This window comes from Corticium candelabrum, chromosome 9 (assembly GCF_963422355.1).
Source record: "Corticium candelabrum chromosome 9, ooCorCand1.1, whole genome shotgun sequence".
Taxonomy (NCBI): domain Eukaryota; kingdom Metazoa; phylum Porifera; class Homoscleromorpha; order Homosclerophorida; family Plakinidae; genus Corticium; species Corticium candelabrum.
In genome coordinates, this window is record NC_085093.1 from 239346 (window position 1) to 256106 (window position 16761).

Below are 16761 nucleotides of genomic sequence, written 5' to 3' on the forward strand. Positions count from 1 at the left end.
CAGTCCTTTCTGTCACAGTCGAGTTAGCAAAGATTGCCGACGGAGTGACTTTAGGTTTGCAACAATGTACGTACAGAAATATGGCGACTGTTATAGAGAAATCAGCTGTTTTGATTGAGCGCTAAGCGATTTCTAGCGGGAAATGGTCAGCTGTTTTCTCAAATCACCTGTGCTTTCTCTCAAGTCGCATTCAGCTGATTTTCTCAGTATCACACGGTCGTGTTCTATTGCGTAAATGGCAAGCGCTTGCCAACTCAGCTCACGTTCGAGAGGCGAGATCGGAGGTCTCCACCAGACGAGCTTGTCTCATGGAAACGTGTTGTCTTTTCGATGAGGTGAAAATCAGCATCGGAAGTGATGGCTGCCTGTACGTGTGGCGAATTCGAAGAAAGGGGAGGAATTTAGTGCAGAAATTGAATGTTGTCAGCCAGTAGTGCAGCATCCAACAAGCACTAGGCTATGCATATGGGGTTGCATTAGCTTTCAAGGTGTAGGCTCTCTTCATCACATGCGCGGCCGTCTGAATTCAGAAGATTACCAACAGATCCTGGGTGATGTTATGCTGCCAGATGCTCGTCGTTTAGTTGGTGAAGATTTTATCTTGCAGGAAGACAACGCGACAATTCACACCTCGCGCTCAACCAGGCAATGGCTGCGGGACAACGAGGTTACTGTCTTGGACTGGCCTGCTAAGTCGCCAGATGCAAACCCCATTGAAAATCTATGGCATGTTTTGAAGGTTCGGGCAAATGAAAAACACCCTGAAACCGAACAAGAGTTGTGGGAAGCCGTGCAGATGGCTTGGCGTGAAATACCCCAGGGATTAATTACCAATGTAGTATGGATGTCTGGGCCGGACTGCGAGGCCCACGCATGCGTAACGACAGAGACAGAGAGCGAGCGCGATTGCAGACTAATAGAGTAGCATTGTAGTGGAAGCAACTCTCTACATTTGGCACTCTCTACATTTGGCGTAGTCGGCAGGATACGAACGACCCACAGACATGGCGGTAGCGAAGGCGGGCAGAGCCCCTAAAGAGTTTGTTCCTGATTATGGACACAACGTCGCCAGTGAGTTCGAACTGTGGCTAGAAGACGCTAATGATTATATGACTATATGCAAAGTGACAGACCCCGCAGAGAAGAGAAGCCTCTTTCTGAACTTGGCTGGACTGAGTATCAGACGAGTCGTAAAAGGACTGGCTATCCCGGATGTGGTAGGAGAAGAGGGAGATCCATACAAAGCAATGACTGACGCAGTCCTAGCGCACTTCCGTCCATCCGTGAATACAACGTCTGAGCGACACAAGTTCCGCCAATTAAAACAACAAGGCCAAGAGACCGTGACAGCGTTCGTAGGACGCCTACGAGCCAAGGTAGAAGCATGTGAGTTTGAATCAACGCGGGTAGACACGATAGTGAACGGACAGATTCGAGACCAACTGATTGTTGGGCTAAGAGATAACGATATTCGAAGGGAACTACTGAAAGAGTCACAACTCACCTTGGCTCAAGCAGTGTCAAAAGCGGTGGCATGTGAGTCATCTATAGCTGACAGCTCCCTGTATGAGGAAGTTCCACCGCCAAGCCTAGCAAACAAAGTGAGTCAATCAAATCCATTGAGTAAAGGAAATGCTGGGAAGTGCAGATACTGTGGTTGCCACCATACTAGAGGGAAACAACATTGCCCGGCCGCAGAGAGTCAGTGCTCCCACTGTCACAAGATGGGGCACTTTGCTGCCGTGTGTTTCCGTAAGACCAAGATGGCAGTGGCACGTGCAGTGGACCAAGAAGGACTCGGCCTAGAAGCGGATGAACAGACAAATCGGGTGACTGAGGATTACGACACGGTGTACAAGACAGGGAGTGGGCAACAGTCGAAACACTTCACAAGGACACTAACAGTCAACGGAAAACGTTGCAGAGGCCTGCTGGACACGGGGGCAACGAGAACCCTCATCACCGCAGACGTAGTGGCAGCAACACGACCAAGCCACACAGTTCTTACGGCCTATGACGGCACGCCGGTCACAACACTCGGAGTAGCAGATGTGACCATATCGTCCGGCAACAAGTCTTGCACATGCACGTGCTTTGTGGTCCCAACAGGACAAACTGTACTCTTCGGCCAAGACGTTATCATACAGCTGCAGTTGTTGTCAGTTGCGGACGTGAATGTAGTCAAAGTCAGACCGGTGGACATCACCGTCGATCCCAAGGCAACGCCGGTCGCTCTTCCTCCCAGGCGCCATGCCTTCAGTCTACGAGAAGCTATCGAAGCGGAGATCAAGAGGCTGGAAGAACGCGGTGTGATCGAGTCAGTTCAGGAAGCCACACCGTGGGTATCGCCGCTAGTACCAACAAGGAAGGCGAATGGCACGCTAAGACTGTGCGTGGACTACAGACGTCTGAACAAAGCCATCATACGGGAGAGGCATATGTTGCCTACATCAGATCCCGCTGGCCCTGGATTCTCGCCCATACACCACGTTCGCATCCCATTGTGGCCTCTACCGATTTAAACGACTCCCATTCGGGATAAGCAGCGCCCCAGAGACCTTTCAACGCGTGGTCAGTGACATCCTGCACGGCACAGAGGGAGTGATGGTCTATATCGACGACATTCTCGTTTTCGGCACATCTCAGGAAGAGCACGACAGAAGGCTTGAATTGGTACTGCGGCGCCTGAGCAACGCCAATTTGAGGCTCAACTGGGAAAAATGCCAGCTTCGACAGACTCAAGTCAAATATCTGGGCCATTGGCTAACCGGACATGGAATAGGACCAGACGCAGACAAGTTGAGGGCCATTCAGGATATGCCCTATCCCACGTCAGTTACGGATTTACGGCGTTTCCTTGGCCTAGCCACCTACCTAGGCAAATTTATTCCCCGCCTCTCACAAATCACAGATGGTTTACGTCGAATTGCCAAGCAGGAGCCATTCGTGGCCAACGCGGAGTTGAAGAACGCCTACGACACAGCAAAGAGGAGTATTGCCACAGCCTTGCAAAAGCTCGCATATTTCCGACCCTCCAGCTTGGTTCCAACGGCTATCAGTAGCGATGCTTCACCACACGGACTGGGGGCGATGCTTTGGCAGAAAGACGACAGTGGTCAATGGACCCCGGTGGCATGCGCGAGTCGGTCATTGACAGCAGCGGAAACCCGTTACTCCCAGTTGGAAAGAGAAATGCTCGGAGTGGTATTTGCAATTACACGCTTCCGTCAATATGTACTGGGACGACACATACAGGCCTTCACCGATCATAAACCGCTGGTCAACATCGTGTGCAAGCCATTCGATGACGTACCACCTCGGCTTCAACGTTGGTTGGTCGCCCTGATGCCGTATCAATACTCACTGACGTACACACCCGGCCATCACTTGGTGTGTGCAGACGCATTATCTAGGGCCCCACTGGGGGACCAACACCCGTCGCCCGAGGAATGCCGGTCCATGCGCGAATATGTGAATATGGTCTTAGAAGAAGCACCAGTGGGTATCGACGAGATACGAAGAGCATCCGAGGATGATCCTCTCATCAGCAGTCTCATGAAGAGAGTCATTACAGCGTCCTGGAGAGACCGCAACCCACAAGAAGAACCATACTTCTTAGTGCGGGAGCAACTGACAGCAATTGACGGTGCCTTACTGTTCGACAGTCGCTATGTGCTTCCTGAGAATCTCAGACAACCGATACTAAGACTAGCTCATGAGGGTCACCCAGGCCGAGATGCGTTCTTAGACACGCTGAGGACAAGAGTCTGGTGGCCCGGGCTGACCAAAGATGCGACTGCCTTCGCAGAACAGTGTGGAGTATGCTGGCGGAGGCGTTCTAATCAAGAACAAGACTTGCAGCCGTCTGAAGTTGAAAGTGTCTGGCATAAACTGGCGATCGACCTCGTGTCAATAGAAGGACATTCGTGCCTGTCGGTCATTGACTACGGCTCTCGTTATCCTGAAGTGATCCCCCTGGGCTCTACAATAGCCACAGCAGTGATCGACAAACTTATGGAGGTGTTCGCGAGATTTGGGCTCCCATCAGTCCTAGTGACTGACAATGGACCTCAGTTCATAGCGGCTGAGATGGAACAATTTCTCAAGCAGTTGAATATTCGTCACGTCCATTCAAGCCCGCGATACCCGAGATCCAATGGGATGGTTGAGCGGCTCCACCGTGTCTTGCGGGAACGGCTAAAAGGATTACGGCCGTCCATTTCTTTCCCACGACGACTACAGCAAGTCCTGATGGACATCCGCAACTCTACCCACAGGATGTTAGGGACCACGCCAAGTGAAGCCCTCTTCGGTCGTGTCCTCCTTACCCGAGTACCGTCCTATCACCACCCTGTTATGGTTAACCCCGCACACCAGCTGAGAGCGAAGGCGAAGATGGCGGATGCCCACGACGCGAGGAGAGGGGTACACCCCCTGCCCACACTGAAACCGGGAGCTACAGTGATACTGCAGGATGGACGCACAGATACCACCAAAAGGTGGCGAGTGGTGGAACAGTACGGGCGCCAGGTGGGGGTATCCGACGGCAAGCGAATTTTGCTCAGGAATCGACAACATGTGAGGCAGTATAATCGACAGCCCGAAGGAGAAGAGCAGGATATGCCCCAAGCTTGGACCCAGACACCCGCTCCCGCAGTTCGTGCGGAAACAACATGGAACAACACCCCTACGCTTGCAGACTCAGAACGCGAAGGAGAGGTTACAGATCACACCCCGCCAACCCGGTCATCTATGGAAACTTGTGTGGAGCCTTCATCTAACATGACTGGGGGCAATAGCGTGGGAACAGGGAACACCGACCCGGATCCAAGATCAGGGGACGACTTAACGGAGCACCGGCACTCAGGACGGACTTTATACAAGTCAGGGACAGTGACGAGGTCGGGGCGTCAGGTGAAACTCTCGATGAAAGCGCAGGAAGCAGACATATAGGGGACGTTAGTTGTACCGCGGAGTTGAGTTGAGTTAGTAGCTTAAAAGACAGAGGGGGTAATGTAGTATGGATGTCTGGGCCGGACTGCGAGGCCCACGCATGCGTAACGACAGAGACAGAGAGCAAGCGCGATTGCAGACTAATAGAGTAGCATTGTAGTGGAAGCAACTCTCTACATTTGGCACTCTCTACAACCAACATGCTAGAGAGTGTCCCAAGACGAATTGAGCGAGCGAGAGGAGGAGCAACTAGGTATTGAGAATTTAACAGAGTGTGTGTGGGTTATTTGGAGTGTGTGTGTGTGTTTGTGACCCGTTGAACTAAACCGGCTTTTTTCTAGGCCACAAAGTTCTTCAAAGAGAGCAAAATCCTGACATGGTAATGCATGGCGGCGGCGGCTAGTCTGGTCATTCCCTTAATCTTTTTGTTGCTACGGATTGTCAAAGCGTCCAATCAGAACAACATAAATACTCAATTAGCATGATTTGATGTAGAATCAGCTGCAGCTTTAGGCGGGTCAGCAGGTACATAAATCTGCAACGTTCTGTTAATTTCCCCGCCTCAGCTGATATGGAGGGGTGGCTTCATAATTATGCCCATGTTTGTATTACTTGTAGTAGTTACAGTGTGCATGGTGCAGTGGAATGATGTCCAAATTGTTTCATTTGGTTGTGGACACTTCCAAGAATCTCAACGGAGTAGAGCAGACACTTTCAATAGGTATAGGTATACAGTACACATAAAGTCACTAGTCAGATCTAAAATTTGCTACTGCTAACGTTGCACGTATTCTGCATGTTGATTTGTTTACAACTATTGTTTTGTAGTGCAGTACATTATTATCACACAGACTATCACTGTTAACAGAATGTATTTGTATGTAAAGTCATGACCACATGTGCAGCAATTAACAACAACTAGTGTAGAGTGAAAAATTAACAGAAACTCAGCAAAAGTCATGATCATGCAGCTACTGCAGCACAAATGTCTCCAAACTGTCTCTTCTACTCATGCTGAATAGCAATTTCAGTTGAGGGCGGCTTCTGTGTAACAGCTGGTGATGTGTAGGGAGCCTGGATGGTCAGCACACCCTGATCAGTCAATGTGCTCTTCATCTGTGGAAGTTGCGTTCCTTCTGGCAGACAAACAATTCTTGAAAATTCACGGTAGTGACGATGATGATCTGATTGGTCTTCATGTTTGGCTTGTACCTCCAAAGTATTTTCCCGCGTTTTAATCTGAACATCTTCAGGCTTAAATCCTCTCACGTCAAATTTCCACTGCACTTTCTTCTGACCATCTTCTTCAACGATACAAGGCTGAACGGCGTGCTTGCGAAACAAAGAATGAATATCTGCCGTTGGAAGATGACGATCGTAATGTTGCTGCATCCCAGCGAACTGACGCTCCAAATGGCGCATGTCGCGTTCCATGGCCCTCACAGCACGATCGATGTCACCCATAGAGCTGCCTGAATGCATGATGGTAGGCCACATCATCTCACTCCAAGGATCATTGTGATCGAATAGACGAATGAGAGACATAGCTATCCCGATTCGATCGAAACGAAACCGTTGAGACTTCAATTCAAATGCTGCTCGTCTAGAAGACTTGTCTTTATATAGCCACACGCCGAGCCGGTAATGACTGGTTCGTAGTCGGTTCTGTGTGGTTCTGGAAACTTCTGGACGGCTACGTACTGGTCATCACCATCCATCCAGTCACTCCCCAAACACGCCTACTCACGTGACGCGAATCTGATAGGAAAAAGTTAGCCTCGAAGTTCCAAACCGTCTAGGAGACGGTCTGGAACTTCGAGGCTAGGAAAGAGTTGGCTGTTTTCTCTCGTTGCTATTGCCACTGCTAACAGAAGCAGCTAACGTAGAACAATGAAAGAAAGCCGATTGAATTTGCTGATGTTATTTGTACATTGAAGGCGTACTTATTATTAAATTGATCTTCTGCATGCTGAGAATGACTCTAGGGGATGTCGTCAAAAATCGCATACCCAACCAACACCAATAACAAAGAATTTTTCACTTCTACAGAAAAATATCAAGTACTATGTATAAATTATTAGCATTAATGGATCTAATTAATTAATTAACGAGGACTACAATATTCTACATCATCCGTTAGTTCTTGAATTGCAGTCGGCAGCATTGTTTGTTTGTAGCACGACTCGTTTCAGTCAATGACGGATTTGTGTTATAAATCTAAGATTTATTTTTTTATAATTTTAAAAACTAATTGATAAAAATTAATTCTAAAAAATCCACTTTTCTATTTTATTACCAAACCGTTGTCTTCTATTACTACTGTACAGTAAGTACATGTACTGTACGTATATACAAGCTCAAAGTCATTGAAATCAGTGTGCGTCGTCATCCGATGCTTGGAACCACGAGCTGCGGTTGGTGATCACGTGATCGTGGGATAAAGATGGATTCTAAGGTATCTTTCTTGGTCTTACAACACACACGTTCTAGCGCTATCATTATTGTTTAAACCTTTCAGAAACAGAGCCGGCATCTAACTCAAGCACAAGCCGACGGTAAGCAAACGCCCTGCTTGCGGTCTGTCTCTTGTTCCTTAGTGGAACTGTGCAATACGATGGGCTGTTCCTGGCGCCACTGCCTTGTGCCCATCAATTACTCTTGTTCGCAAACTGCGTTTCGTGAGCGACGGCACGCTCGGAATCGCGTTCAAATGTCGAGTAAAAACGTCGCGAAATGTTACACTATCACCACCATTTGTTGATTGCAACTGGTCGTTGAGACGCGTAGACGGCGAACTGTTGCGTCGAAACGTAATTCCAGCACTACGCGAAGGAGCTAGAATGGCGTAGGTATTATTTAGGAGAGTCTGAAGAGTGAGTATTGTTAGGAAGGTTTGAGAAGGGAAGAAGCATGCAGTAGGTCAATTGGCTAGAGAAATCTGTTGAAGGTGGTTGCAGCTCTCGGGTATATACGTATGTTGCGTTCAAAGTTCTCTTGTCTTTATTCTTTGCAAGGCACACACTTGCTGGTACAGTAACTAATTTATTTATGTCTGAAAATGCAAGACCAAACAATTGCATGCTATTGATTTATCTTAATCATTACTTACATAGGGAAGGTCTCGTGTAGGTAGACTTGTAATCAGTCCTCTTCGCGCGCGCTCTACGTGTTTTTGCAGGAGTCTGGATAGTAGGGTGTGCTTACTTTGATTAAAACTTTCACATGGCTGTTTGCTGTAATCAGATTGATGATTGTTGGAGTAGGTTTAATTGAGTTAATACAGTATACTTTAACAGCAGTTTTGCAATCAGACAACAATGGCTGGTGGTTACTCTTCCGTAGCTTTATATGCTGATACCATTACTATGTGAGTAAGCTAGCATCAGAGATGGGTTAGATTTTGATTTCACATGTCCTCTCTAGCTTGAGAAGGGTCAGACCAAGATCTTGCTTTACAAATTTACTTGGATGTGATTCTGTCATTTAGATGCTCACTGTCTTTATGTGTGCTTCTAGTTCTGACTAAAGTGTTCAGCAAGGCCAATGTGGATGAACCCGGTCATGTTCCACCATCACTAGTGCCGGAACTTATTACTCAGGTGTTTGGCACTGGCATTAGTTCGACAGACTTGGAGCAACTTCAACGAAAAGCGGAAGCCAAAGCTACAAGATGTGAGTTTGTGGATAAGTCTTGTGTGTGTGTGTGTGTGTGTGTGTGTGTGTGTGTGAGAGAGAGAGAGAGAGAGAGTGTGTGTGTGATGCTATTGATATCACTTAAGTTTCATTTGGTGTTTCACAGCTGGTATTGATCTTCTTGATTTTATCGAGTTGGCAAGAGGACTAATGCGTCACACAACTCAGTGGGGGACACTGCAAACCAGGCTAGATAGCTATGTCGGATTTGATACAATTCAAGATCAACTGAAAAAGAAATGTTTGAAGAGAGGCTTCGAGGTTAACCTAATGGTTGTTGGTAAGTGGCCTAATCACTGACTAACTCACTGAGAAAGTTTTCAAGTGTACAATACATTATACACTCACACTAGTCATTTGTATCAGAACCATGAAGTATTAATTGGGTTTTCAGGTGAATCTGGTCTTGGAAAGTCGACGTTGGTCAACACTCTGTTCAAGTCGAAAGTTAGTCGAAATTCTTGTGCTCCTGATGAAAACCCGATGCCCAAAACTGTAGATGTTCGCTCAGTTTCTCACGGTCAGAATGAATACGATATGAAAATCAATATGTATGTGGTAATGGTAGTTCTTGATGTTGCTGTAGTGATTGAGGAGCAAGGAGTCAGGCTGAAACTAACCATTACAGATACACCAGGATTTGGAGATCAAATCAACAATGATCATTGGTATGTAAACGGGTTGTTTTTATTGCCTAGAGTTAAGCATTTAGTGTGAGTCATTAGACCATTCTGCACATTTATATGGGTTGAACGTGAAGCACCTGACCTGTACCTGTAATATAAATGTGTAGGAGTGGTCTCTCAAGCAGGCACTGCACAAATTTGTAAGACGTTTGTCTGTCTGTCTGTCTGTCTGTCTGTCTGTCTGTCTGTATTTGCACTTGTACTTGTTGTTCTCGATGATTTCTTTGTTGCAGTTGGCTTCCTGTGTTGGACTACGTGAACGAACAGTTTGAAGTTTACCTGAATGAAGAAGTCAGTGTGACACGTAGGAAGAATATTCCGGACTCTCGTGTTCATGCTTGTCTATATTTCATATCTCCTACAGGACACCAGTAAGGCACTGGCATTACTGTTTTGTTCACACTCACTCACACACACACACACACACACACACACACACACACACACACACACACACACACACACACACACACAGCGTGTGTTAGTTGTGTTATTGGCAACCTTTCTTGACTCACTCATTTGTATTAGTCTACAACAATTGGATGTTGAGTTCATGAAACGCCTTGACCAGTGCGTCAACATCATTCCAGTGATAGCGAAGTCCGACACGATGACGCTAGAAGAGAGAAACGCATTCAAGGCAAGGATCCGTGAAGACATTAATCATCATGGCATAAACATCTACCCATGTGCCTATGTGCCTGAGGATGACGAAGATGCCGAAGAGAATGCAAAGATTGAGGTAAAAGCTTAAGCATTAGACTTCCTTGTCATCACGTTGGATCTAAAATGTATAGTGATGTTTATAGAATTTGTTGCCATTTGCTGTCGTTGGGAGCGATCGAGAGTACAAAATCGGCGGCAAGAAAGTCTTGGGACGTCAGACCAAGTGGGGCTTTGTGGAGATTGAGAATAAGCAGCATTGCGAGTTCTCTCACTTGAGAGACATGCTCATCAGGTCAGTGACGTAAGCAGCCGGGTAGCACTATGTGTGATTGATACGTGACCTCAAGGGAAATCGATTAATTAAGAGCGTCAGCCTGGTGTTATGGTATTAACATATTTTTGTGGTTGTGCACAATATAGTTAGGTGTAGTCATGAGGTACTAAGAGAAAGTACAGTTGACCACCAGATACACCAAGCTAGTGACACCTTAGTAGACACTTGGTTAGTCTGTCTATGTAACTTGTTTGCACTCTAGGCACGATGAGAGACTACGGATCACCAGTGCACAATATTGCATAATGGTGTGATCATGAATATTTATATAATGTGGGTGTTGGTTCGAGCTTATTGGTATGATAGAAAATAGCAAATAGAATGACACAGACAGTGAACACAGTGAAAGTAGACGCAGTACTAAGTATGGACACAGTGCCAGACTTCTGTATGCATTTTTTGAAGTACAAATCTTGATCAATTGTACAGTGTTACTGATTTACAGTCTGAGGTACCATTTTAAGTAATTAATGTCTTGCAATTTGCTTGTGTTGCAACAGTATGGATGGTTGTGACTGTCTAAAGCCTTCATGTGCACATATTGTGTTTGTAGTGCACTCTGTTTTGGTGTTGTTTGTTGTAGTTTGTAGTAGTCAATCGATGATGTCTGTTTGTTTAGGACTCACATGCAAGATCTGAAGGAAACGACTGACAAGGTTCACTACGAGAATTTCCGACGATCTCACATGCAGACGAGCTCTGACTATGGTGGAGAGAGCAACATCTGAATGAATACTAGGTCTGTTTGGGAGGCTTTTCGATGCTTTCGTGTTTGTTTTGAATGGAATTAAAACAGGACTCTAGTAATTAAGGAATTGCTTTAAGAAGTTTGGTAAGCTTGTATGCATTCTGTTATGGGCATTTACTTCATCGTATTCGACAGATTGGAAATGCAGTGAGTACACAATATGTGGACGTTGATGCACCAAACTGTGCTGTATGAGTAGTAGTTGAGGTGGTGGTATTCATCGGTTTGCTAGACTAGTGCAGAGCTTTTTGCTTTCATGTAATGTAATGAAGGGAACAATTGGAGAATTAAGAAATTAGCGTGTATGCTTAGTACAATAACATGAATAGAAGAAGGTGAGTGATTAGACAAGTGGCTGTTTTACTGATGCAGTAGAGTAGATAAGATGCCACTTTCAAACATCTAGGGAACTAGTAATTGTATGAGTTATTAGTAATTCGTGTAGTTCAGTTGTTGTTTGTGTTGATAGTATCTGTAAGTATATTGACATTGTGTATATCCTGGTATAGCACTGTCTGGTTCTTGTCTCATGCTATAACCTTTTTTGCATGCGCATTCACATTTAATTAAAGAACTCACTGTTATTGAGTAGTATCAGACGCAAACAACCACCACAATCATATCAAGGTGTTAGTTGAAAATTGGAAAGAGTATTATTCAGATAACTATTTCAAATAATCTCTTCACTGATAGCCTTGCACTGTCGTTCTCCTCCTTTCTCACCTTCCTTTCTCGCCCTCCTTTCTCGCCCTCCTTTGTTCTCCTCCTTTGTTCTCCTCCTTTGTTCTCCTTCTTCCCCCCCCCCCCCCCCCCGAATGAGGCTACAAACACCCAGCATGACAGCGTGCGGAGAGGGTCTGGTACGAGGCTATTCACTGACTGATAAGACGATTTTAATAGAGAAAGAAAGGAAAAATTTTCTCCAAGAATGATGCAAAGATATTTCGATTTCTGATACTATTTAAAGGTCAAGTATCTGTTAAGTTTCTATGACAAATCTGATAGCGTTGATGCTGTGGTTCTCAGTATCAGCACAGTTTGTTTGTCATTACTGAACGTGTGTTGTGAGATGGTTGGCGAAGCGATGGTAGTAGGCTTCCTAGCTTTCCTTTACTAACTCAATAATTGTTCATCACGTAGCAACAAATAATAACTCCTAACCAAACGGTTGGTACATCTAATGCCATTCGATTGTTTTAATTTGAGGAGGTGAAACCAAATTCCACGTTTGTTTCCATAGTCAATTAGTTTAAGTGCAATTGAATTTGTCAGTGCCGATTTGCAAATGGTCAGCTGACCGACACAGATAATATGATCACGAGACCATCAGTTCCTGTGTTTGGGGTTGACGTCACTCGGTACAACGCAGCCATTCATTTGTCACAACAATCGCGTGTTGCACAGAGAGGACACGTCAGAGCGCGGCCATGAACGTCGACAGCTCCGATCGCTCTCTAGAAGCGGACGCCTGGGCACTCCTCGCACTAAAATTGCCTTCCGACTCCATCCACGCATCACCAGGCGGCGCAGCAACCATCGCCTGGGATTGTTCGTCGTCTGCGATTCCACTGGCTCGTCTCGAAGGTCGAGACTTCGACTACATCATGCGCACTTCTCGAGTCACAGTCGGACGCAACAGCCGACTGGGAGACGTCGATGTCAACATGGGCAGCTCGAGTTTCGTCTCGCGACGCCACGTCGAGATTTCCTACTCGAACGGTCGCTTCTATCTGCTCTGTCTCGGTCGAAACGGCGTCTTCGTCAACGGCATGCTGCATCGTGACAAATCGGGCCCGATTGAACTGCCACGAACGTAAGACAAAGTGAAAGTTTTTGTGATTGCATGGCAAGTCGTGTTCACTCTGTCAACTTTCTGTGTGCGCGTTTGTCTCTGTTATTAGGTGTAGCATTCGCTTTCCATCGACCCAGTTGCGTGTTGGTTTCTCCTCATTGATCGACGAGGATAATCCGCCGGATTGTGACGAGTACTCGAACGGAGATGCCAGTGAAGGCGAGATGCGGCGTCTTGCGGTGATCGGCGCTCCGTCGAGTCCGCACGACAGGAAATCGCCGTGTCACTCGCCTACGATGACGATCAGGTGCGTTTCGAGCTTTCTGTTTCATTGTTTTGGATGGAATTTTCGATTGTGTACTATTGTTGCCACGCCTACTTGTCTGTCTCCCCTCAGTCTGCCCAGTTTTGTTCTTTTCTCTTCTGTCTTTTGCGTTAAATTGAAAATCTGTTGAACGTAGTAAATATCCGTTAACATAAGCGTATGCGGTATTGATACCTGGAAGGTATGCGTTCAATGTCAATCCTGTTTCATCTTGTAGAGGGAATTTGTACATGTAGCTGTGAGTAGGACACATTGGCAAGTGCTTGAGTAATGCTTCATTGTCATTGAGGGCTGAGTAAGATCTATAGTGAAAGGATTAGATTCTAATTGGGTTAATTGCAACAGTTGGTGAAAATATAGGATAACTTATCACCAACATCACGTGTAATCTTTTAACAGATGCTTGCTAAACAGCTTCCCATAAGGGGATGTACAGAAGTCCGGTTTATGACGAGTACACTGTACAAGGAATAGGTGGAATGTTAGCCACATTATCTAGTCTTTGACCTCTCATTTCTTTTCAAATGTGTGCTATCTAGTAAATTAAATAACAGACAAACTGCTGTGTAATAAAGAACCGTCCATATCCATATGCATAGGTAAGGTGCAAGATGTGCCTAGGCAGTTACATTTCTGCAATATATTATCATAAGATTACATCATAATTTTGTGTTACCCTTATTGCTATTATGTTTGTGTCTGCACAGAAAGGTGTAGCTATATGATTTTATGATACTTCAGGCCTTTTTGGTGATCTGAGAAACCAAGAGATTGTTTGTACAACTAATGAGCTAAAAAGGGCTGTTCTGTATATTAATTTTTTCAAGAGCTTAATTACTGTGCCTAGCTATTAATAATAATAATAATAATAATAATAATAACAACAACAATAATAATATATTTTTTGATACACCACAATTAATTAATACACAAGAATGATGAAGTTGATTGTACGAAGACAACAGATGCTGGTCATTGACCGAGTAGAGCAAGCAGTCAAAGAGACTTTTATGGTCAGTATACGAGTAGTTGCCTGTTGAACCATACGTCAAATTATGATATCACACCTTACAAGATGGTACATTTCTTGTAGGCAGAATCTTCTTTGAAAATAAGCTTTAATTTTTGACTGGAGTTCTAAACATGTGTAGCAGCTATAATGTGGTTTCCTTGGAGAGGAAGGAAGGAAGGCATACTGTTTCCATAAGTTTGTTTGCCAAATCGTATCTAAGCTACTTGCTATTCTTGGTATGGACAGCCACTGCAACATTTCATAACCTGAAGCCACTTTTTGTAGTCTTTAATTAATCCGTTAGTTACCAGCTTGGGATTTGAGGTGAGCAGTGTAGTAAGACCATCTCTGTTCCAGCTTGAGTTAGGTAATATGTAGTAGGGTGAGTGTACAAGTGGTGTGTAAGAAGAGCGGATACTTAATAAAAACAAGGATACTTATTTGCATGACAGGAATGTGGGGAAACATTAGAAAGGTAATGAAAGCATGAATTTAGTGTAACTGACTTGTTATTTTTTTACTAGTGCTGCCAATTCCTGTCCAGTGAGCCCTCGTGGGTCATTTTTCTCTCCTAATCCAACTGATCTCCAGCTGGCAGCGTACAGAGCAGCTCAAGCTGTTGGGCAAAACAATGAGACCGAACTGGAAAATTTAGCATCAGCAGCTGCTCTTGTACAACAATCTGTTGTAAATGGTAAAAGTCAGTCGAGCAATGGGCTCAGCAAGTCAAGCAAACCGCCATTCTCATATGCTCAAATGATTGTTCAAGCCATCACATCGGCTAGAGACAAGCAGCTGACACTAAGTGGAATATATGATTACATAGTGCAAAATTACCCTTTCTACAAGAGGAGTGAGAAAGGGTGGCAAGTGAGTTGTTATATAGTATGGTCCTATGGAGTGGGTTGATTCTACTGTACGTCCTAAATTTGTTTATAGAATTCTATTCGACATAACTTATCACTCAATCGATACTTTGTGAAAGTGCCTCGGGCTCAGGATGGTCCTGGGAAAGGCTCGTATTGGCGTATTGATCCAGCATTTGAATCACGGTTAGTTGATCAAGCATTTAGGAGGAGGAGGCAGAAGGGACTGCCAGCTTTTCGACCAGGATTGGCTACAAGGTATGTGAATGTACATCTTCTCAGTTAAGTAGACAATAGAGTTTGCACTGATCTTAACATTTTCATAGTCTTTTCTAGTTGTTTGTAAGGCAGATAGATGGAATATGATAGATTGTATCTTTATTATTCTGATTTAGCTCTTGTTTAGTACAAGAGGAGAGCGACAGGGTGGTCAGATCCATCAATAGAATAATAAGTAGAGGGCTAGAGTCTAGTCTTTGACTGCGTAACAGAATTTCAGACTACATGAAGTAGTGAACCTTGTGCACTTGCATGTGTGTGCGTGTATGTGTGTGTATGTGTGTGTGTGTGTGTGTGTGTGTGTGTGTGTGTGTGTGTGTGTGTGTGTGTATGCATGCGTGTGTGCATGTGTGCATGTGTTGGTGTACTTGATTCTATGATGTTTATATGATTTTGTTTAGGAGTGCACCTAGTTCACCGACCAGATCAATGTTTATGTCTCCATATCATCTTCAACCAACCAACACATTCATCCATCGACTGCCCAACCCTATTACTATGCCCAGCTCTCATCTAACCGTTCCAGTCCCTCATTTCTTTAGTGACTCAGCTCCTTCCTCTCCTTTAACTCCACGATCAACAACACCTCGACACAGTCCAATGCTGTCTCAGTCACCCTCACCGTCTCATTCTGCACAAGGTTCAGCTTTCATCATTCCTCCAACTACAGTCAGTGCCAGCAATTCATCACACATCACAATTCAAGTACCATCCGTTGCTTCTCTATCTCAAAGGAATAGTTTAAGTCCATGCAGCTCTCCTACACCATCGGGTGAACACATAGTCTCTAGACCACCGCCACCCTTACTCATTATGTCTCAGGAACATATGATACCAATGAGCTGTGAACAACAATCGGCACAATTTGGCTTGTCAAGTCCTTTACAGATGGTAGCAAAGATGACTGACAGTGCTCAGTCAGCATTGCAAGTGATGAGCAGAGTGGCTGGCACAGTGAGCCCTACACTGTTGGATAGGAAGGCAAGCTACACAGCTGAGTATAGTAAAGCAAGTGACTTTCATGTAGCAACAAATGCTGATGAACAAATTGGGTTAGTAGGTGAAAATCAAGCAAAGAGAGTAAAATTCTCGGACCTTTAAGGATCTTGTTGTATGGCACATGGCTCACATACTTGATTGCATGAACAGGAACTGTATTTACCACGTGATTGTTTTGCCAGCAAACTGGGCATAGCGCAATGACAGGCAGGCCTGTGTTGCTGCTTCTGTAGTTTTGGCTTTTCATATACTTGTACTTGATTACCCATTTGGTACCAATGTAATGGGTTGCATGAGGTGGCAACGCATGAGATGCAGTGGCTGAATTACCTACCAGAGTATGGCTTTGTATACATAGAAGTAAAGATCCAATTTCTTATTCTGTAGGTAGTAATTGCATCTATGTGG

At 45.0% G+C, this 16761-nt stretch overlaps 4 protein-coding genes across 4 annotated transcripts; 3 read left to right on the forward strand and 1 right to left on the reverse strand.

Annotated features, from left to right (window-relative positions):
- Window positions 1–896: 896 nt before the first annotated feature.
- On the forward strand, window positions 897–2522 carry LOC134184062 (uncharacterized). Its single transcript, XM_062651664.1, has one exon. It carries the CDS (start codon window positions 1005–1007, stop codon window positions 2520–2522), a length of 1518 nt encoding a protein of 505 aa, XP_062507648.1. The 5' UTR covers window positions 897–1004.
- Window positions 2523–5808: 3286 nt separating this feature from the next.
- On the reverse strand, window positions 5809–6599 carry LOC134184063 (major egg antigen-like). Its single transcript, XM_062651666.1, has one exon. It carries the CDS (start codon window positions 6496–6498, stop codon window positions 5959–5961), a length of 540 nt encoding a protein of 179 aa, XP_062507650.1. The 5' UTR covers window positions 6499–6599; the 3' UTR covers window positions 5809–5958.
- Window positions 6600–7348: 749 nt separating this feature from the next.
- LOC134184572 (neuronal-specific septin-3-like) lies at window positions 7349–11241 on the forward strand. The gene is made up of 10 exons (XM_062652305.1): window positions 7349–7408; window positions 7472–7508; window positions 8470–8625; window positions 8753–8926; window positions 9041–9166; window positions 9233–9314; window positions 9566–9703; window positions 9861–10074; window positions 10142–10290; window positions 10952–11241. Exons 1-10 carry the CDS (start codon window positions 7397–7399, stop codon window positions 11058–11060), a joined length of 1197 nt encoding a protein of 398 aa, XP_062508289.1. The 5' UTR covers window positions 7349–7396; the 3' UTR covers window positions 11061–11241.
- A 660-nt stretch (window positions 11242–11901) lies between these two features.
- On the forward strand, window positions 11902–16739 carry LOC134184352 (forkhead box protein K1-like). The gene is made up of 5 exons (XM_062652024.1): window positions 11902–12893; window positions 12982–13179; window positions 14734–15079; window positions 15149–15333; window positions 15756–16739. Exons 1-5 carry the CDS (start codon window positions 12508–12510, stop codon window positions 16453–16455), a joined length of 1815 nt encoding a protein of 604 aa, XP_062508008.1. The 5' UTR covers window positions 11902–12507; the 3' UTR covers window positions 16456–16739.
- Window positions 16740–16761: the final 22 nt, after the last annotated feature.